Source organism: Salvelinus alpinus, chromosome 20, assembly GCF_045679555.1.
Source record: "Salvelinus alpinus chromosome 20, SLU_Salpinus.1, whole genome shotgun sequence".
Classification (NCBI taxonomy): Eukaryota; Metazoa; Chordata; class Actinopteri; order Salmoniformes; family Salmonidae; genus Salvelinus; species Salvelinus alpinus.
Genome location: NC_092105.1, coordinates 23,201,835 through 23,224,502, shown reverse-complemented (window position 1 = coordinate 23,224,502; position 22,668 = coordinate 23,201,835). Strand labels below are relative to the sequence as shown.

The 22,668-nt window shown below is 42.7% G+C and overlaps 1 protein-coding gene across 1 annotated transcript; it reads right to left on the bottom strand.

The window, feature by feature from the left end:
- Positions 1 to 5,546: 5,546 nt before the first annotated feature.
- Positions 5,547 to 6,670, bottom strand: LOC139547216 (zona pellucida-like domain-containing protein 1). The gene has a single exon (XM_071356295.1). The coding sequence runs from the start codon at positions 6,653 to 6,655 to the stop codon at positions 5,693 to 5,695; it is 963 nt and encodes a 320-aa protein (XP_071212396.1). The 5' UTR covers positions 6,656 to 6,670; the 3' UTR covers positions 5,547 to 5,692.
- Between the last annotated feature and the right edge of the window lie 15,998 nt (positions 6,671 to 22,668).

Sequence of the window (22,668 nt, the reverse complement as noted above, 5' to 3'; positions counted from 1 at the left end):
CTCTGCCTAGTCGTCGCCATTTTTACCTGTTGTTGCTGTGTTAGACTAGCACCCTGTTATTGCTGCTGTTATCTTACCTGTTGTTTTAGCTAGCTCTCCCAATCAAGACCTGCAATCACTTTATGCCTTATTGTATGTCTCTCTCAAATATCAATATGCCTTGCATACTGTTGTTCAGGCTAGTTATCATTATCATTGTTTTGGTTTGCAATGGACCCTGTAGTTCCACTCTCCGTACCTCTGATACCTCCTTGGTCCCACCCCCCACACATGCGGTGACCTCACCCATTGAGACCAGCATGTCCAGAGATACAACCTCTCTTATCATCACCCAGTGCCTGGGCTTGCCTCCGCTGTACCCACGCCCCACCATACCCCTGTCTGCACATTATGCCCAGAATCTATTCTACCACGCCCATAAATCTGCTCCTTTTATTCTTTGTCCCCAACGCTCTAGGCGACCAGTTTTGATAGCCTTTAGCCGCACCCTCATCCTACTACTCCTCTGTTCCTCGGGTGATGTGGAGGTAAACCCAGGCCCTGCATGTCCCCAGTCACCCTCATTTGTTGACTTCTGTGATCGAAAAAGCCTTGGCCTCATGCATGTCAACATCAGAAGCCTCCTCCCTAAGTTTGCCTTACTCACCGCTTTAGCACACTCTGCCAACCCTGATGTCCTTGCCGTGTCCGAATCCTGGCTTAGGAAGGCCACCAAAAATTCTGAGATTTCCATACCCAACTATAACACTTTCCGTCAAGATAGAACTGCCAAAGGGGGAGGAGTTGCAATCTACTGCAGAGATAGCCTGCAAAGTTCTGTCATACTTTCCAGGTCTATGCCCAAACAGTTCGAACTTCTAATTTTAAAAATTAATCTCTCCAGAAATAAGTCTCTCACTGTTGCCGCCTGCTACCGACCCCCCTCAGCTCCCAGCTGTGCCCTGGACACCATCTGTGAATTGATCGCTCCCCATCTAGCTTCAGAGTTTGTTCTGTTAGGTGACCTAAACTGGGATATGCTTAACACCCCGGCAGTCCTACAATCCAAGCTTGATGCCCTCAATCTCACACAAATCATCAAGGAACCCACCAGGTACAACCCTAAATCCGTAAACATGGGCACCCTAATAGACATTATCCTGACCAACCTGCCCTCCAAATACACCTCTGCTGTCTTCAATCAAGATCTCAGCGATCACTGCCTCATTGCCTGTATCCGCCACGGGTCCGCGGTCAAACGACCACCCCTCATCACTGTCAAACGCTCCCTAAAACACTTCTGCGAGCAGGCCTTTCTAATCGACCTGGCCCGGGTACCCTGGAAGGATATTGACCTCATCCCGTCAGTTGAGGATGCCTGGTCATTCTTTAAATGTTACTTCCTCACCATATTAGACAAGCATGCTCCGTTCAAAAAATGCAGAACCAAGAACAGATATAGCCCTTGGTTCACTCCAGACCTGACTGCCCTCGACCAGCACAAAAACATCCTGTGGCGAACTGCAATAGCATCGAAGAGCCCCCGCGATATGCAACTGTTCAGGGAAGTCAGGAACCAATACACGCAGTCAGTCAGGAAAGCAAAGGCCAGCTTTTTCAAGCAGAAATTTGCATCCTGTAGCTCTAACTCCAAAAAGTTCTGGGATACTGTAAAGTCCATGGAGAACAAGAGCACCTCCTCCCAGCTGCCCACTGCACTGAGGCTAGGTAACACGGTCACCACCGATAAATCCGTGATAATCGAAGACTTCAACAAGCATTTCTCAATGGCTGGCCATGCCTTCCTCCTGGCGACTCCAACCTTGGCCAACAGCCCCGCCCCCCCCGCTGCTACTCGCCCAAGCCTCCCCAGCTTCTCCTTTACCCAAATCCAGATAGCAGATGTTCTGAAAGAGCTGGAAAACCTGGACCCATACAAATCAGCTGGGCTTGACAATCTGGACCCCCTATTTCTGAAACTGTCCGCCGCCATTGTCGCACCCCCTATCACCAGCCTGTTCAACCTCTCCTTCGTATCATCTGAGATCCCCAAGGATTGGAAAGCTGCCGCGGTCATCCCCCTCTTCAAAGGGGGAGACACCCTGGACCCAAACTGTTACAGACCTATATCCATCCTGCCCTGCCTATCTAAGGTCTTCGAAAGCCAAGTCAACAAACAGATCACTGACCATCTCGAATCCCACCGTACCTTCTCCGCTGTGCAATCCGGTTTCCGAGCCGGTCATGGGTGCACCTCAGCCACGCTCAAGGTACTAAACGATATCATAACCGCCATCGATAAAAGACATTACTGTGCAGCCGTCTTCATCGACCTGGCCAAGGCTTTCGACTCTGTCAATCACCATATTCTTATCGGCAGACTCAGTAGCCTCGGTTTTTCTAATGACTGCCTTGCCTGGTTCACCAACTACTTTGCAGACAGAGTTCAGTGTGTCAAATCGGAGGGCATGTTGTCCGGTCCTCTGGCAGTCTCTATGGGGGTACCACAGGGTTCAATTCTCGGGCCGACTCTTTTCTCTGTATACATCAATGATGTTGCTCTTGCTGCGGGCGATTCCCTGATCCACCTCTACGCAGACGACACCATTCTATATACTTCCGGCCCTTCCTTGGACACTGTGCTATCTAACCTCCAAACGAGCTTCAATGCCATACAACACTCCTTCCGTGGCCTCCAACTGCTCTTAAACGCTAGTAAAACCAAATGCATGCTTTTCAACCGTTCGCTGCCTGCACCCGCACGCCCGACTAGCATCACCACCCTGGACGGTTCCGACCTAGAATATGTGGACATCTATAAGTACCTAGGTGTCTGGCTAGACTGCAAACTCTCCTTCCAGACTCATATCAAACATCTCCAATCCAAAATCAAAGCAAGAATCGGCTTTCTATTCCGCAACAAAGCCTCCTTCACTCACGCCGCCAAACTTACCCTAGTAAAACTGACTATCCTACCGATCCTCGACTTCGGCGATGTCATCTACAAAATAGCTTCCAATACTCTACTCAGCAAACTGGATGCAGTTTATCACAGTGCCATTCGTTTTGTTACTAAAGCACCTTATACGACCCACCACTGCGACCTGTATGCCCTAGTCGGCTGGCCCTCGCTACATGTTCGTCGTCAGACCCACTGGCTCCAGGTCATCTACAAGGCTATGCTAGGTAAAGTGCCGCCTTATCTCAGTTCACTGGTCACGATGGCTACACCCACCCGCAACACGCGCTCCAGCAGGTGTATCTCACTGATCATCCCTAAAGCCAAAACCTCATTTGGACGCCTTTCCTTCCAGTTCTCTGCTGCCTGCGACTGGAACGAATTGCAAAAATCTCTGAAGTTGGAGACTTTTATCTCCCTCAACAACTTTAAAAATCTGCTATCCGAGCAGCTAACCGATCGCTGCAGCTGTACATAGTCCATCTGTAAACTACCCACCCAATTTACCTACCTCACCCCCCATACTGCTTTTATTTATTTACTTTTCTGCTCTTTTGCACACCAGTATCTCTTCTTGCACATGATCATCTGATGATTTATCACTCCAGTGTTAATCTGCTAAATTGTAATTATTCGATTTATTGCCTACCTCATGCCTTTTGCACACATTGTATATAGATTCTCTTTTTTTCTACCATGTTATTGACTTGTTTATTGTTTACTCCATGTGTAACTCTGTGTTGTCTGTTCACACTGCTATGCTTTATCTTGGCCAGGTCGCAGTTGCAAATGAGAACTTGTTCTCAACTAGCCTACCTGGTTAAATAAAGGTGAAAAAAAAAATAAAAAAAAATAAATCTCAACCAATGAAATTTAGCAAAATGTTCATGTGGTTTTCATTATGAGAATCCTGTATTTTTTTAAACAGACATTCAAAGATGGTTGAAAACCAGGAAGTGAACATTAGCAAAACCAAACCTCATTAATCACACATTATCAGTACAAATGTAAAATGTTGTTGACCTTTAAAACATAATTTTGGAATTATTAAATTAATAAAATGTTGTTGCGTTATAATTTTAGGAATTCTTGAATAATATGCTTTAGCATGTGGATGAGTTGCCCATTAAAGGAATTCCATTTAATTGAAGTTAGCTATAATGGACAATTAATAAATATTGTTCTGGGATTTTTTTGTCTGTGCAAATAGAAACATATTTTTATATTCATATCAGTATTTACTGTCTGCCTGTTATCTTCAATCTGTTTCACAATATTACTCAGTACATGTCATTTTACAGTTATTATGAGCATATAAACAGTAAACACATGCATTTATATATATTAGAATATTCATAATTTGACACACAAATGTATCATATTTTATTCATATTTATTTATAATGTTAATTAATGTATATATATTTTTATTATTTAAAAAGTCTATGCAAATTCTAATACAAAATTAGTTTACCCTAATTGGGCAACTCAACTGGCTAGTTGAGATGTTTGTGATGCATTATCTATCAAATTATAGCACCCACCTGGTCTAGTCTACTCTTGTGATCTTTGCCAGTGTGGCTAATACTCACATTTTGCCTACTTCTGTGGTGATTTAAGGACAATGCAGTCACTTATAATATTTTCTGCAGTACAGTACATGTGGGTAAATGACATAAATGAATCCATGTAGTTTGTTGCCCTGGATGTATTATGTTGGTGTTAGAAGTGGGCTAGAGGGCCTTAAATTTGGAATGTATTGTCTACTCTAAACAATACAGATGTCTGATGGATATTTATTTTAAACTATGTATATCATTTTAATTAATACATAAAATACCCATTGTGAGCAAGATGACCTCTGTTATGTTATGAGTGTGGACATATTGTGGATTGACATGAGAAATTATGTCTTAATGTTAAATTCATAGGAATGTGGTAGTGAATACAAATTCTGGACTCAGGCCATTTTGATATAGATCGGCAGGTGGCAATATTTTTATTAGGATAAAGAAGTTAGATCAATTGAATAAATAACAAAAACAATACTTTGAAGGGTACTGTTAGTTCACTTTAGAAATACTCCACACAAAGTCTGGTCTCTGAATACATTTTAACATTTTGTGACAAACAGACAATTAATTTCAGGATTATACTTTTCTGAGATGGCATTGTTCTAAAATCCTTAAAACACCTTGTTCTCCAGATCTTATCAAGGGATTTATGCATTCTGTTATCCTATCTACATACTACTAGTTTGTTTCTTTAACCTTTTTTAATTATAAAGCGCATGTATGCATTTGCAAAACTAAAGCACTAATAAACGAGCTAAGCATGTGATAAACTGTCAAAGTCCCTTCACATCAACTTTTCCAAAATATACATTTTATCCCTAAATGTTTTAAGTACACTGTAAAAAAAATATCCTGATGTTTTTGCTAGTTAACTGTAAGTTACTGTAAAAAAAGGTACAGTATGGTACAGTAAATTCCAAAGAAACTTTGGTTTAAAAGTACATTACTGTAAACTGACTGCCAGTAAGTTACTATAAAAACAACAGGATTTATTTACAGTGTATGTACACAAAATAATTGCTGATGTCTGGCAGATTTTATTCTAAAGTACATCTACAAAACAAAGTTTCTGCTCTTGGCCAAAAGTAAACAAATCTGAATAAGTCAGTCCTCCACCGGAGTTGTGAGACAAGCAGACGGAAGCACTACTGTGAGCTGGTGTAAGCAGAGCAGTCTCCCCTTTAATGGTTGAGCCTCTTGTAGAAGACCGCTGCTATCACAATGGCGATGATGCAGGCGAAGGCCAGGAAGCCCACTGTCACCGCAAGACCTGAAGTGGAGTTAGAGTTGTTGCTGCCCATGAGTTGTTCTTTTGAAGCTACAATGCTCTCTGCTTTAGTGGTAATGGGAGGGGAGGTGAGGGTTTTGTACTCTGTCACTCCATCTTCGGTAGCAGGAACAACACCCCTTCTCCTCCTGCTGTTACATTGCATGAAGCTACTGCAGCTGCTTTTCTCACAGAGACGGGTGATGCAGTGGAGGAAGTAGGTGGACACGGTCTCATTCTGCTGCTCGATGAAGCGGAAGGCCGGGAAGGAGAAGCGGGCATTATGACTATTCCCGTTCTCATGCATGGTGGTCATCTGTTCCTTGTTGCAAGGGACAAACAGGTTGAAGAAAGTGGAGTTAGTGGGTAGAGGAGAAATGGAGGCGTAGCATCGGTCCAGGAGCACATTGTACTGGGTGGTCAGGTTGGTGGCCTTGACTTGCGCATAGACTTTGGTTCTCAGCTCAAGACCCAGTTTCGGAATGACCATGGGAGTAGTGTAGTTGACATCACTGAAGAGTTCAAGTCTCAAAGTGCTGATGAAACTACCATTATTGTCCTTCACTGCAATGGAGGATGCTGACACATCAATTAGGGTGTTGTTGATCAGGTACTCTAGGGGATAGGCACAGGAGTAAAAATACTTCAACTCAGTGTTGTAAGTGACTGTCCCTGTGGTGGGATCATATGATCGGACCACACCGCTGATGTTGACTGTCTGGATGTTGGAGAAGTCAGAAAATATCCCTGTGCCTGGAGCGCTGGTTGTCCTGAAGAGGCTGCCACAAGAATTGGTCGTGTTGAGGGGTAATTCAAACCTCAAGACCGGTGGAGTCACATTTCTATCCACGGTTCCCTTGCAGGCTGGGTCATTCATGATGTTGTTGAGGATAAGCAGGGACTCGTTGTAGCCAGTGTAAATGGCAGGGCAGATGAGGATAGCCAGACCAATAGATTTGGTGCCGCAAGTTACTGAGATATCAGTGTATGCTGGGCGTCTTAAATTCAATCCACAGTCACTTAATTGTAGTTGACTGCTCTTTGCGACCATCATCGCCAAAACGAAAAAGCTGAGAAGCTGCATTTTTGCATTCCTTGCTGTGTTCATATCTTGACTGGGACATTAAAATGTGTCCTTTGCTGTTTGTTTCCTGCTTTTTGATTCTATTGAGATGTATGGAGTTGCTTTTATAGCCATGCAGGTCTTCTTGGGATTGGAGAGAAACAAGGTCAAAGCCGCTCTGTGTATTGAAATAATTGCATTGTTTTGATGGTTACACCTTGTGGCAATTCATGAAACACAAGACACCTTAAGTCTTCAGAAATCAAACAGACAATGGCCTAGTTCCTTTGTGGCTTTGCTTTAACAGATAGGTTCCCTTGACATGCTAATATGATATTTCATGAAGTAAGCGACGAAACTCAAACAATACTTTGATGGCCAAATTTGTTTTTGTCTCAACAATACCCTTCTGACCTTTACATTCTTATGACGCAAATGTGCTCATACAGTACGAGATCACAATGCACTGACCTACAGGATTATTTCATCAATGTTCATGTACAGTGCCTTCAGAACCAGGTCAGCTGGTCTAATTACACTACCATTTTGGAGGAGAGAAAATTGTAAAGAATGAAACAAACGACTACTCAATTAATACGGCCTCATGAGAGAACACACTGACTCATGTGTATGCACATGGGACTGGCTCTCTTTATAAGCCTTGTTTCTTTTGTTTAAAGTGTGGCCGCCCAGGGGAAGGAGCAGGTGAAAGGGAAGCTGACATTTTGTTTTGAAGCTGCGGCAGAGCCTTTCTGGAAGCCTTGGTTTTGCTATTAGAAGTATTACTTAGATTAAATGATGACTTGCGTTAAGGTTATAATTATTTACCTCCACTTAAAACAGTTTTTGCTTGATGGAATTGTTGTTTGACTTTTGTAATTGTTTTGTGTTATTGCATCCATAAATTTTTTTGGTGCTGAGCCAACTCTAACTTAATTTACGGAAACGTTAATTGTGACTAAAATCAAATAAACTGGGAATTGTGTTGACTACAGATGTAAGATATTCATTTGATCACTATTTTATTGCAGAGACAGTAAAATTAGGTAGTCCTATGTTTTCTGAGGGTAGTTACAGTGCATTCAGAAAGTATTCATACCTCTTGACATTCCGCATTTCTTTGTGTTACAGCCTAAATTCAAATGTATTAAATATATTTTATTTCCACCCATCTACACACAATACCCCATAATGACAAAGTGAAAATATGTTTTTAGAAATGTTTGCTAATTTATTGAAAATGAAATACAGAAATATCTCAAAGTATTCACACCCCTGAGCCAATACATATTATAATCACATTTGGCAGTGATTACAGCTGTAAGTCTTTCTGGGTAGGTCTCAAAGAGTTTGCACACCTGGATTGTACAATATTTGCATATTATTCTTTAAAAATATCTTCAAACTCTATCAAGTTGGTTGTTGATAATTTCTAGACAGCCATTTTCAAGTCTTGCCATTTCAAGACGATTTAAGTCCAAATGTAACTAGGCCACTCAGGAACATTCAATGTCGTCTTGGTAAGCCTTGTGTTTAAGGTTATTGTTCTGCTGAAAGGTGAATTTTTCTCCCAGTGTCTGTTGGAGGGCAGACTAAACCAGGTTTTCCTCTAGCATTTTGCCAATGCTTAGCTCTATGCTGTTTCTTTTTTATCTTTAAAAAAAACTCCCTAGTCCTTGCCGATGACAAGCATACGCATAAAATGATGCAGCCATCACTATGCTTGAAAATATGAAGAGTGGTACTCAGTGATGTCTTGTGTTTTGTTGGATTTGCCCCAAACATTAAGCTTTGTTTTCAGGACATAAAGTTAATTTCTTCGCCACATTTTTGGCATTTTTACTTTAAGTGCCTTATTGCAAACATTATGTATTTTTTTGGAATATTTGTATTCTATACAAGCTTCCTTATTTTCACTCTGCCATTTAGGTTAGTATTGTGGCGTAACTACAATGTTGTTCATCCATCCTCAGTTTTCTCCTATCACAGCCATTTAACCCTGTAACTGTTTAAAAGTCACCATTGGCCTCGTGAAATCCCTGAGCGGTTTCCTTCTTCTCAGGTAACTTCTCCGGTAACTGAGTTAAGAAGGACCTCAGTCACTACAAAGATACATGCGTCCTTCTTAACTCAGTCACCGGAGAAGAAGGACGCCTGTATCTTTGTAGTGACTGGGTGTATTGATACACCATCCAAAGTGTAATTAATAACTTCACCATACACAAAGCGATATTCAGTGTCTGCTTTTTTATCCAAGCGGTGCCCTTCTTTGCGAGGCATTGGAAAACCTCCCTGGTCTTTGTGATTTGATCTGTGTTTGAAATTCACTGCTTGACTAAGGAACCTTACAGATAATTGTATGTGTGGGGTACAGATATGAGGTAGTCATTCAAAAATCATGTTAAACACTATTATTGCACACGGAGTGAGTCCATGCAACTTATTATGTGACTTGTTAAGCACATTTCTACTCCTGAACTTATCTAGGCTTGCCATAACAAAGGGGTTGAATACATTTCAGCTTTTAATTTTTTATTCATTAGTGAACATTTCTAAAAACGTCATTCGACTATGACAGTATGGGGTATAGTGTGTAGGCCAGTGACACAAAATCTCAATTTAAACCATTTTAAATTCAGGCTGTAACACAACAAAATTAGCAAAAAGTGAAGGGGTGTGAATACTTTCTGAAGGCTCTATATGTTACTTTGACATTAAACAGAAGGAAAAGTATTAACTTCTCTTGGGATTCATTCATGCTTTTTATTCAATGTATGTCCTTAATATTGCCACAACCTGGTCCTAGTAACATGAACACACCATCACCCTTCTCCACTGTCCGAGATGGAAGATGAGGAGGGGTCATTGTTGAAACCGAAGAACCCCTTTCTGCAGTGAGGTGAGAGAAAAGAAGATACTCAAACCTAGAGCCACTTACTGTACAATATGTGAAAGTCCATTCAGCTAAGACTACCACCTACAATATAACATATTTTTGCAAGTAAATCCTTCATCAAAAGTAGCTGCTATCGGCAAAACAATTAAATGTTGGAAGTTTTTGTGTGCACACATCACTTTGGGTCGTTTGTTCTTCTTTGTGTTATATCATATCAAATCAATTCAGACTCTTTGTTGTTGTTACTGTAGCTGTGCCAGCCGCTAGCTAACAGAGGTTCAGACTGACTGGTGAGAGGTAACGCCAAATGACCTCTGGCTTTTACAAATTGATATGCTTTGTCAGGCCTGTGGAATTAAAGGCTTCCTCTCACTTTCTCCCCCAAGCCAGAACAGGTTCCTTATCATCTCTAAACCCCAGACTCTGACTCGGCTCACTAAGATGTATCTTTGTCCGCCCAAAGAGGTTTATCTCTTTGCTGTTAAGATAAATCATTGACTGCTTAATTCTTTTGACAGTTATCTGGCTTGAAAGGCTTTTCAGGAGTGTATCAGTTCAGAAAGCCCAGTGGTGTTCACATTGTGTGGGAATTCAACACGGTTCTTAAATTCAAATTACTTACAGTTGGCTCTAATCTGGTCAGTCTGAATAACTACTTTGGCCAGATGTGTTAATATTTTAGGAATAAAGGGCTACCACAGCTAATGAAAATTAATTTGAATATGTTGCTTTTATTGATAAGGTGGAGTAATTACATTTTTATGGCAAATTAAGAATTTTATTTGGCTTGTTGCTCCATGTATTCTGGTAGGTATTATCCACATGAAAGAGTATAATGTTTTGGTCAACCATTGTTGTTGCGGCTTTATTCTGAGGTTGTATAAAAGGTGATGATACTTTGCATTGTAACATTATCTTCCTGGAGACAGGTAAGACAAAGATTGATACTTACCATAAAAGGGATCATAGAATAGGCTTTACTGATATACACAATATCACATGTCCTAGACAACTGAAACTGGCACAATATGTAATATGATAGCAGTCATCTTGAACTACATGTACAGTGCCTTCAGAAAGTATTCACACCCCTTGACTGAGGATGGATCAACAACATTGTAGTTACTTTACACAATACTATGTACCTACAGTATTATGTGCCTGTGCAGAATACAAATATTCCTAAACATGCATCCTGTTTGCAACAAGGCACTAGTAATACTGCAAAAAATGTGGCAAAGCAATTCACTTTTTGTCCTGAATACAAACTGTTATGTTTGGGGCAAATCCAATATAACACATTATTGAGTACCACTCTCCATAGGTGGCTGCATGTTATGGGTATGCTTGTAATCATTAAGGAAAGGAGAATTTTTCAGGATAAAAAAGAAACGTAAGGGAGCTAAGCACAGGCAAAATCCTAGGGGAAAACCTGGTTCAGTCTGCTTTCCACCAGACACTGGGAGATTAATTAACTTTTCAGCAGGACAATAACCTAAAACACAAGGCCAAATCTACACTGGAGTTGCTTACCAAGAAGACAGTGAATGTTCCTGAGTGGCCTAGTTACAGTTTTGACTTAAATCTACTTGAAAATCAATTGCAAGACCTGAAAATGGTTGTCTAGCAATGATCAACAACAAATTTGACAGAATAATGGGCAAATGTTGCACAATCCAGGTGTGGAAAGCTCTTAGAGTCTTACCCAGAAAGACTCACCACTGTAACCACTGGCAAAGGTGCTTCTTTGCTTCTAAACTCAGGGGTTTTGAATAATTATGAAAATTATACATTACTAAAAACATGTTTTTACTTTGTCATTATGGGGTATTGCGTGTAGATGGGTGAGAGAAAAAAAATCTATTTAATCAATTTTGAATTCAGGCTGTAACAAAATGTGAAAGTGAAGGGGTATGAATACTTTCTTAAGGCACTGTAACTACCCTCTTAGAAAAAATAGGACTATCTAATTTTACTTTGTAAAATGTTAACACAAATCTATAATTATGTTAATCTATATTTTCAGATTCCAGACTCCAGACTGTAGGCTCTTAAATGTACCTATATTGTTGCATCAAAATAATCCCAATGCAACAGGATTTGAACGTTTAGTCCATAATCAAATAAAATCTAATTTTATTGGTCATATACACATGGTTAGCAGATATTATTGTCACGTTCTGACCTTAGTTCTTTTGTTATTTCTTTGTTTTAGTATGGTCAGGGCGTGAGTTGGGTGGGTTATCTATGGGTTATCTATGTTCGTTTTTCTATGTTGTTTTTTTCGTTTGGTCTGGTATGATTCTCAATCAGAGGCAGGTGTCGTTAGTTGTCTCTGATTGAGAATTATACTTAGGTAGCCTTTTTTCACCTGGGTTTCGTGGGTGGTCTTCCGTGTCTGTGTGTTCCACACGGAACTGTTTCGGTTTTAGTTCGTTCACTTTATTGTTTTGTATTTCAGTGTTCAGTTTTGTTCCATTAAATATTCATCATGAACACTTACCACGCTGCGCTTTGGTCCTCCTCTCTTTCTCCCAACGAAGATCGTTACAATTATTGCAAGTGTAGCGAAATGCTTGTGCTTCTAGTTCTGACAGTGAAGCAATATCTAACAAATAATATCTAACATTTCCACAACAAAAACCTAATACACACACATCAAAGTAAAGCAATGGAATAAGAATGTATAAATATATGGATGAGCATTGTCAGAGTGGCATAGGCTAAGATGCAATAGATAGTATAGAATACAGAAAATACGTATGAGATGAGTAATGCAAGATATGTAAACATTGTTAAATTGGCATTATTAAAGTGACTAGTGTTCCATTTATTAAAGTGGCCAATGATTTCAAGTCTGTATATAGGCAGCAGCCCCTCTGTGCTAGTGATGGCTGTTTAACAGTCTGATGGCCTTGAGATAGCAGCTGTTTTTCAGGCTCTAGGTCCCAGCTTTGATGCACCTGTACTGACAGCGCCTTCTGGATGATAGTGGGGTGAACAGGCAGTGGCTCGGGTGGTTGTCCTTGATGATCTTTTTGGCCTTCCTGTGACACTGGGTACTGTAGGGTTCCTGGAGGGCAGATAGTTTGCCCCAGATTATGCGTTGTGCAGACCGCACCACCCTCTGGGGAGCCCTGCGGTTGTGGGCGGTGCAGTTGCCGTAGCAGGCGGTGATACAGCCCGACAGGATGCTCTCAATTGTGCATCTGTAAAAGTTTGTGAGGGTTTCAGGTGACAAGCCAAATTTCTTCAGCCTCCTTAGGTTGTAGAGGCGCTGTTGCGCATTCTTCACCACACTGTCTGTGTGGGTGGACCATTTCAGTTTGTCAGTGATATGTACGCAGAGGAACTTAAAACTTTCCACCTTCTCCACTGCTGTCCCGTCGATGTGGATAAGGGGGTGCTCCCTCTGCTGTTTCCTGAAGTTGACAATCATCTCCTTTGTTTTGTTGGCGTTGAGTGAGAGGTTATTTTCCTGACACTGCACTCCGAGAGCCCTCACCTCCTCCCTGTAGGCTGTCTCGTCGTTGTTGGTAATCAAGCCTACTACTGTTGTGTTGTCTGCAAATTTGATGTTTGAGTTGGAGACGTACATAGCCACACAGTAATGGGTGATCAGGGAGTACAGGAGGAAGCTGAGCAAGCACCCTTGTGGGGCCCCAGTGTTGAGGATCAGTGAAGTGGAGATGTTGTTTTCTACCTTCACCACCTGGGGGCGGCCCGTCAGGAAGTCCAGGACCCAATTGCACAGGGCGGGGTTGAGACCCTTGGCCTCTAGCTTAATAATGAGTTTGGAGGGTACTATGTTGTTGAATTCTGAGCTATAGTTAATGATCAGCATTCTTACATAGGTATTCCTCTTGTCCAGATGGGATAGCGCAGTGTTCAGTGTGATGGCGATTGCATCGTCTGTGGACCTATTGGGGCGGTAAGCAAATTGAAGTGGGTCTAGGGTGACAGGTAAGGGGGAGGTGATATGATCCTTGACTAGTCTCTCAAAGCACTTCATGATGACAGAAGTGAGTGCTACGGGGCGATAGTCATTTAGTTCAGATACCTTTGTTCCTGTACCCAGGAATGCAATGGTGGCCATATTGAAGCATGTGGGGACAGCAGACTTGGATAGGGAGAGATTGAATATGTTCGTAAACACACCAGCCAGCTGGTCTGCGTATGCTCTGAGGACGCAGCTAGGGATGCCGTCTGGTCCGGCAGCCTTGCGAGGGTTAACACGTACTCAAGATTTTCTGGGCTAACAATGTAATAAATAACACATTAAAAAAACAAAATACTGCAAAGTTTCCTAAGTACTAGAAGCGAGGCAGCCCTCTGGTGGCACCATTTTGTATGTTGCTTGTTTGGTGGTTTGTGTGTGTTTGTGTGTGGTTGTGTGTGTGTGTGTGTGTGTGTGTGTGTGTGTGTGTGTGTGTGTGTGTGTGTGTGTGTGTGTGTGTGTGTGTGTGTGTGTGTGTGTGTGTGTGTGTGTGTGTGTGTGTGTGTGTGTGTGTGTGTGTGTGTGTGTGTGGTTGTGTGTGTGGTTTGTGTGTGTGGTTGTGTGTGTGTGTGTGTGTGTGTGTGTGTGTGTGTGTGTGTGTGTGTGTGTGTGTGTGTGTGTGTGTGTGTGTGTGTGTGTGTGTGTGTGTGTGTGTGTGTGTGTGTGTGTGTGTGTGTGTGTGTGTGTGTGTGTGTGTGTTTGCGTCTGCAAAGGTTTGTGTGTGTATTTTAGGTGTGTTTGTCAACATTTTTAGGCACACTGCTGTGTACACTTACATGCCTCCTGTCTGAATTTGTGTGTGTGCGTGTGGGTCTGTGCGTGCACGTGCTGTGTGTTTGTATGTGTGTGCTCGGGGGGACCCCTGTGTGAGTGTGTGAGTGCCGGTCTCTCTGGGCCGGGCCATAACTGTGATGGATGGGCCGTGTGTGGAGGCGGTTATTATTTGTTATGTGAGCGGGTGTGTGTGACAGCCAGGCGTAGTAGGCCATACACCTGCTGCGCGCCTAGAGAGCCCGGCCGAACAGCTGTACACATTTATTTAGCAGCTCACTCCATGGGCTGCAGGAACATATCAACCAACAGCTAATAAAACCTGCCTTTATGATGTCTACTCTGTTTGCCCCAACAACTGGCTAGCGGCATCATGTGTTTTTCTTACACCCGCCACCATACAAAATGTAATCCTGGACTAAGGTGTCACTTCTGGACTGTGTGGCCAGTTTCATACCTGGTCTTAGTGCTGGGGTAATCAACGTTGCATGGTGTGTGAGTGAGTGTTTTGTGTCCATGCGTGCGTGTGTGTTGTCATATGTTTCTCTACATAATGTTATTTTTCAAGTTTTACACATCAGTTTTAGCACCTAGCTGTTAATACTTGAATACATGTGTTTGCTTGCTTTGTGCTAAAAGCTGTGAAACGAACGGCATGTATAAGGGTGAGTGAATCTCACCTAGTGGAGTAGCACAGTTTCGCAGGGCCCCCAGCAAGGTCCGAGCAAGGCAGTTTTAAAACGAATTGCCTGTAATTTAAAAAAAAGTATTCATGGCTTATGACTTGTTCATATGCTATCTGGGGGGCCCGACCTCAGGGGGGGACCCCAACCCCCCAAAACACTTGTGGGCCCCCCTGCCTTGCAGGGGCTGCGTGGGTGTGTGGTACGCCAGTGATCTCACCGTGTGTGTTTCTATGACATAACTGATGGGTGAGTGTCTATCTCAGTCCCGTGTGTCTTAGTGCAGCTGTGTTGTGTCTCTGTGGACAGAGAGAGAACAGTGGCAACATTGTGTTGTAATTGTGAGGTTTGGCCTGGTAGAGAAAGAGAAGGAAATATAGAGAGAGAGAGAAAGAATGGCAGAGGAAGCGATACGGAGGAAGATGCAGAGCTAAATAACCATTTGGCATCGCACCTGTTGCAGAGGGAAGAGCTTATGTCTTGCACATGACGTCGTTTAGCGGCTCTCTGAATGAATTCTGAATGGATATTTATCCCATTATCTCCGTTCCTGTACATCTGTTCTGACCCTAGCTCAACAAGACTAGACCCATGAAGCAACTAATAAGAAAACACACACGCACACACAGAACACACACACACACACAGTGTAATGTGGTGCCAATTGTTCCCCCTGGTCTATCCATACAATATCTAGGGTCTAGTGACAACTGTTGAAAACTAAGGGGTGTGATGTTGTCGTAGTTGCAGCAGCTAGGAGAGCCATGCTCCCACACCTGCTGAATACACAGGCCAGGCGCTATGTTGTCGTAGGAGCTGTAATGTTAAATACACAAGGTGCCATGGTGTCACTTGGGCTGCTGTGTTAAATGGACCAGGGTGTGATGCTGTGACAGTCACTGTAACAATGTTAAACAGTGTTGCACTCTGACACTAGCAGTGTGATGTTGTGATGTTGAGAGGCTGATGAAAGAAGACAGGCTGATTGTGCTGGCCCGCCCAGCTAGCTGGGGTTAGTTAGTTATTGATGGCAGTGTCTTACATTCCTGGGTCCTGCTATAAATATTCCAAGAACTGAGGAAAGATAAGTGTGAATTATGAACAAGTGCATCCATCCATGGTTCCCAAAATATGTATAGTCATGTGTCAGCTTCTTACACGCTCAACAACATTTTAGCCAGTGGTATTAAAATGTGTTTAAAGGATTTGAGTAAAATGGTGAAGCTGAGGGATTGTCTTTGACAGCACAGTCTCACTAACTTTGGTTCTCTGCTATATCGATATCTGTGTGTGTGTGTGCGCGTGTGTGCGCGTGTGTGCGCGCCCATGCTTGTGCGTGTGCATGAGCGTGCGCGCATATCAGTGTGTATGCCATTATCTGTTGCCTATACTACAGAAATTCTTAGCTCAGACAGGAAGAGCTACACAGCTGAAGTGTGAAGCTACAACGTTCCAGCATTGTTATTCCTCCTTCTAATAAAATTACTGGTCCATTTCACAGTGATTGGGGGAAATGGGAGAGGACATGATTAGAGCTTTTTCTCACTGTGTCCCACCTCCACGTGGATGTGATCTTCCTCATAAAACACTCCTCACCCTCAGGCTCTGGTAGCTTCCAGGACTGGCCTTGGCCAGAACCAAGCTACCACAGATACACTGAACCAGAGCCGTGCCACTGTTCTGGACCGACCCATGGAGTCTGTACTGTATTTATTTAATGGTGTACTTAGCAGTATGGTGGAAGTATGGAGGCCGTGTGTGGGTTCCCGAGTGGGTTCCCGAGTGGCGCAGCGGTCTAAGGCACTGCACCTCAGTGCTAGAGGTGTCACTACAGACCCTGGATCGAATCCAGGCTGTATCACAACTGGCTGTGATTGGGAGTCCCATAGGGCGGCGCACAATTGGCCCAGTGTTGTCTGGGTTAGGGTTTGGCTGGGGTAGGCTGTCAATGTAAATAAGAATTTGTTCTTAACTGACTTACCTAGTTAAATTAATAAATTTTAAAAATTCAGCATTGCAGAGTGTAGAATGTTAAAATTGCTGATTTAGTTATTCTGATACACTTTGATGTATGTTATAACTGTACATACAGTTCACTTTATATAGTATGGATTCCGGAATTCAGACATGGCATGCATGTCTGAGGACACACTGTGCTATGACCTTTGACACTGAGGGGTTAAGGTCAAACAGTCCACCCTGTTCTATAAGAAAAGGCATCTCATAACCTTTTACAAGGTACAGTTGAAGTAGGAAGTTTACATACACTTAGGTTGGAGTCATTAAAACTCGTTTTTCAACCACTCCACAAATTTCTTGTTGACAAACTATAGTTTTGGCAAGTCTGTTAGGACATCGACTGTGTACATGACACAAGTCATTTTTCCAACAATTGTTTACAGACAGATTATTTCACTTAGAATTCACTGTATCACAATTCCAGTGGGTCAGAAGTTTACATACACTAAGTTGACTGTGCCTTTAAACAGCTTGGAAAATTCCAGAAAATGATGTCATGGCTTTAGAAGCTTCTGATAGGCTAATTGACATGATTTGAGTCAATTGGAGGTGTACCTGTGGATGTATTTCAAGGCCTACCTTCAAACTCAGTGCTTCTTTGATTCACATCATTGGAAAATCAAAAGAAATCAGCCAAGACCTCAGAAAAAAAATTGTAGACCTCCACAAGTCTGGTTCCTCCTTGGGAGCAATTGACCAAACGCCTGAAGGTACCACGTTCATCTGTACAAACAATAGTATGCAAGTATAAACACCATGGGACCACGCAGCCGCCATACCACTCAGGAAGGAGACGTGTTCTGTCTCCTAGAGATGAACGTACTTTGGTAGGAAAAGTGCAAATCAATCCCAGAACAACAGCAAAGGACCTTGAGAAGATGCTGGAGGAAACAGGTACAATATTATCTATATCCACAGTAAAAGGAGTCCTATATCGACATAACATGAAAGGCCGCTCAGCAAGGAAGAAGGCACTGCTCCAAAACTGCCATAAAAAGCCAGACTACTGTTTGCAACTGCACATGGGGACAAAGATCATACTTTTTTGGAGAAATGTCCTCTGGTCTGTTTGGCCATAGTGACCATCGTTATGTTTGGAGGAAAAAGTGGGAGGCTTGCAACCTGAAGAACACCATCCCAACCATGAAGCACGGGGGTGGTAGCATCATGTTGTGGGGGTGCTTTGCTGCAGGAGGGACTGGTGCACTTCACAAAATAGATGGCATCATGAGGGAGGAAAATGATGTGGATATATTGAAGCAACATCTCAAGACATCAGTCAGGAAATTAAAGCTTGGTTGCAAATGGGTCTTCCAAATGGACAATGACCCCAAGCATACTTCCTGAGTTATGGCAAAATGGCTTAAGGACAACAAAGTCAAGGTATTGGAGTGGCCATCACAAAGCCCTAACCTCAATCCCGTAGAAAATGTGTGGGCAAAACTGAAAAAGCGTGTGCGAGCAAGGAGGCCAACAAACCTGACTCTACACCAGCTCTGTCAGGAGGAATGTGCCAAAATTCACCCAACCTATTGTGGGAAGCTTGTGGAAGGCTACCCGAAAAGTTTGACCCAAGTTAAACAATTTAAAGGCAATGCTACCAAATATTAATTGAGTGTATGTAAACTTCTGACCCGCTGGGAATGTGATGAAATAAATCATTCTCTGTACTAGACATTTCACATTCTTAAAATAAAGTAATCCTAACTGACACTAGACACTGCATTTTTACTAGGATTAAATGTCAGGAATTGTGAAAAGCTGAGTTTAAATGTATTTGGCTAAGGTGTATGTAAACTTCCGACTTCAACTGTATGTGTGAGGCAGGAGAAAGAGAGCGAGAGAGACTCTCTACACACTCACACCACCTCCTCTGTTAACACATGTTCTTCTAAACACTAAATAACACTTAGCCACAGGTCTTTTAGCTCTGTTAATGAACAATACATACATATACAGCTACTGTTGATTTTGTACTTTCCAAATGTATTTCAAATACCATCTATACAGAAGATAAATATAAACGCAACATGCAACAATTTCAATGATTTTACTGAGTTGTAGTTCATATAAGGAAATCAATCAATTAAAATGAATTCATTAGGCCCCAATCTATGGATTTCACATGACTGGGCAGGGGAGCAGCCATGGGGGGGCCTGGGAGGGCATAGGCCCACCTCACACGGGACCAAGACTCACACACTGGGGAGCCAGGCCCAGCCAATCTGAAGGAGTTTTTCCCCACAAAAGGGCTTTATTACAGACAGAAAAAACTATTCAGTTTCATCAGCTGTCCGTGTGGCTGGTCTCAGACGATCCCACAGGTGAAGAAGCCGGATGTGGAGTTCCTGGGCTGGTGTGGTTGCACGTGGTCTGCACATCTCCCTCAAAACTTGAGACATTTGTAGCATTGTGTTGTATGACAAAACTGCACATTTTAGAGTGGCCTTTTATTGTCCCAAGCACAAGGTGCTCCTGTGTGATGATCATGCTGTTTAACTTCTTGAGAATACAGGGGGTGCTATTTTCCCATTAGCATAATTTGCTCTACAGATTAAACTGCCTCTTATTCAATTATTGCTCTTACTATATGCATATAAATAATACCATTGGAAAGAAAACAATCTCTAGTTTCTAAAACCGTTTCAATTTTGTCTCTGAGTGATACACAAGTCATTTGACAGCACTTTCCCTGACCAAGAAGTAGAATGCAAGAAGTCTATGCTCGCTTCAACGCTCTGCCTATATATGGTCATGACCCCTATGACCAGAAACACACTTCATTCGCCTTCCTCTGGGTGTCAAGAGGACGTCAGAGGAGAAATTCTTTGTTTATCTGGTACTGACGTGAAATAAGACCTATTTCTTTGGCGTGACCGACAACTTCCGGTTTTCTGATTCGCACGAGTTGGAGCTGCGATTGTGTACTGTTTTGCTGGCGTTATGGATGAAAACTATCTCCGTGTCGAATTTTGTTTGATACATGTGACCATATCATCGTAATGTATGTTTTTTCAATATAGTTTAATCAGATTATTTGAATTTTTTCGGGAGTTTTGTGGTGTTCCGTTGTCTGATTTTATTTACGTTTGAGAGATCCGTGCCACTCGACCAGTACCTGTGCTAAATGGAGTGGGAAAGGAACAATTCTGAACGGAACCAACGACTCATCTTGACAAAGGACACTTTGATCAACATTCTGATGAAAGATCAGCCATAGTAAGACCCAATTTACGATGTTATATCATATCTGTTGTGCATGTGAACTGGCCGTGGGCGCCTAGCCGAATCTGCCTGGTATAGCTATGCTAATTTAGCGCTACATTTTGTTTTCGTTATAAAACATTTAATAAATCTGAAATATTGTTTGGATTCACCAGATGTTGGGCTTTCAATATCTGTACGCTGTGTATTTTTCTGAAATGTTTTAAGATGAGTAATTCGTTATATGACGTTGGTCTCTGTAATTGTTCTGGCTGGGTCAGCACTATTTCAGATTGCAGCTGCAATGTAGAACTGTGATTTATACCTGAAAAATGCACATTTTTCCCAAAAAAAACTATGCTATACCATAAATATGTTATCAGACTGTCATCTTATGTTTCTTGGTTAGTGGCTATATATATTTTTATTTAGTCGAATTAGTGATAGCTACTGACGCAGGAAAAAACTGTTGGGAGTAAAAAAATCGTGTCCTTTGCTAACGTGGTTAGCTAATAGATTTACATATTGTGTCTTCCCTGTAAAACATTTTAAAAATCTGAAATGGTGGCTTTATTCACAAGACCTGTATCTTTCATCTGGTGTCTTGGACTTGTGATTTAATGATATTTAGATGCTACAAGTTACTTGTGACGCTATGCTAGCTATGCTACTCAGTGGGGGGGGGGGGGGGTGGGGGGTGCTACCGGATCAGGGTTGGTGACTCGTGAGAAGTTAATCAGCTTCTTGATATGCCACACCTGTCAGGTGGATGGATTATCTTCGCAAAGAAGAAATGCTCACTAACAGGGATGTGTACAAATTTGTACACAAAATTTGATAGAAATAAGCTTTTTTTGCATATGGAAAAAGTCTGGGAATCTTGTATTTCAGCTCATGAAACATGGGACCAACACTTTACATGTTGCAGTTATATTTCTGTTCAGTAGAGTAGAGTATTTGGTTTTACAAGCAGGCATGTAAACACTTCAAATATAGGTTGTTTTTTGGTATGCTGTATTTTCACATTCATATTATTTAATCATGTATTTCAACCTCGGTCTGGCATGGACCCATATGGAGGGATATATGTAGAGTTAAAAGTCTTTCCATCTGAAACAAGTGGTAATATAGGTGCTGTACGCACAGAGAGAGAGGTCAGTGCTACACATACATGTTTAACACAGAGATAGGTCAGTAGTAGGTGTACATGTTAAACACAGAGAGAGAGTTCAGTGCTACACTGTAACGGGTTTCTTCCTGGGATGAAGGAGAGGACCAAAACGCAGCGCGGCTAGTGTTCAACATGTTTAATAAAGAGAATAACGTGAACACTACAAACTACAAAACAATAAATGTGAAAACCGAAACAGTCCTATCTGGTGCAGAACACAAAGACAGAAGACAACCACCCACAATCCCCAACACAAAACAAGCCACCTAAATATGGTTCCCAATCAGAGACAATGACAAACACCTGCCTCTGATTGAGAACCATATCAGGCATACATAGAAATGGACAAACTAGACACACAACATAGAATGCCCACCCAGCTCACGTCCTGACCAACACTAAAACAAGTAAAACACACAAGAACTATGGTCAGAACGTGACAGTACCCCCCTCCTGAGGTGCGGACTCCGAACGCACAACCTAAACCTATAGGGGAGGGTCTGGGTGGGCATCTGTCCGCGGTGGCGGCTCTGGCGCTGGACGAGGACCCCACTCCACCATTGTCTTTCTCCCCCTCCTTAGCGTCCTTTGAGTGGCGACCCTCGCCGCCGACCTTGGCCTAGGAACCCTAACCACGGGCCCCACTAGACTGAGGAAACTCCTCTGGACTGAGGGACAGCTCCGGACCGAGAGGCAGCTCATGACCGAGGGGTAGCTCATGACAGAGAGGTAGCTTATGACAGAGAGGTAGCTCAAGACAGAGAGGTAGCTCAAGACAGAGGGGCAGCTCAAGACAGAGGGGCAGCTCCGGACTGAAGGGCAGCTCCGAACTGAAGGGCAGCTCCGGACTGAAGGGCAGCTCCGGACTAATGGCAGCTCCGGACTGAATGGCAGCTCCGGACTAAATGGCAGCTCCGGACTAAATGGCAGCTCCGGACTAAATGGCAGCTCCGGACTGGAGGGCGGCTCATGACTGGAGGGCGGCTCATGACTGGAGGGCGGCTCATGACTGGAGGGCGGCTCATGACTGGCGGGCGGCTCATGACTGGCGGGCGGCTCATGACTGGCGGGCGGCTCATGACTGGC

Coding starts and splice junctions, on each gene's coding strand:
- LOC139547216 (XM_071356295.1), bottom strand. CDS start 6,655: ATGAATGACCCAGCCTGCAAGGGAACCGTGGATAGAAATGTGACTCCA.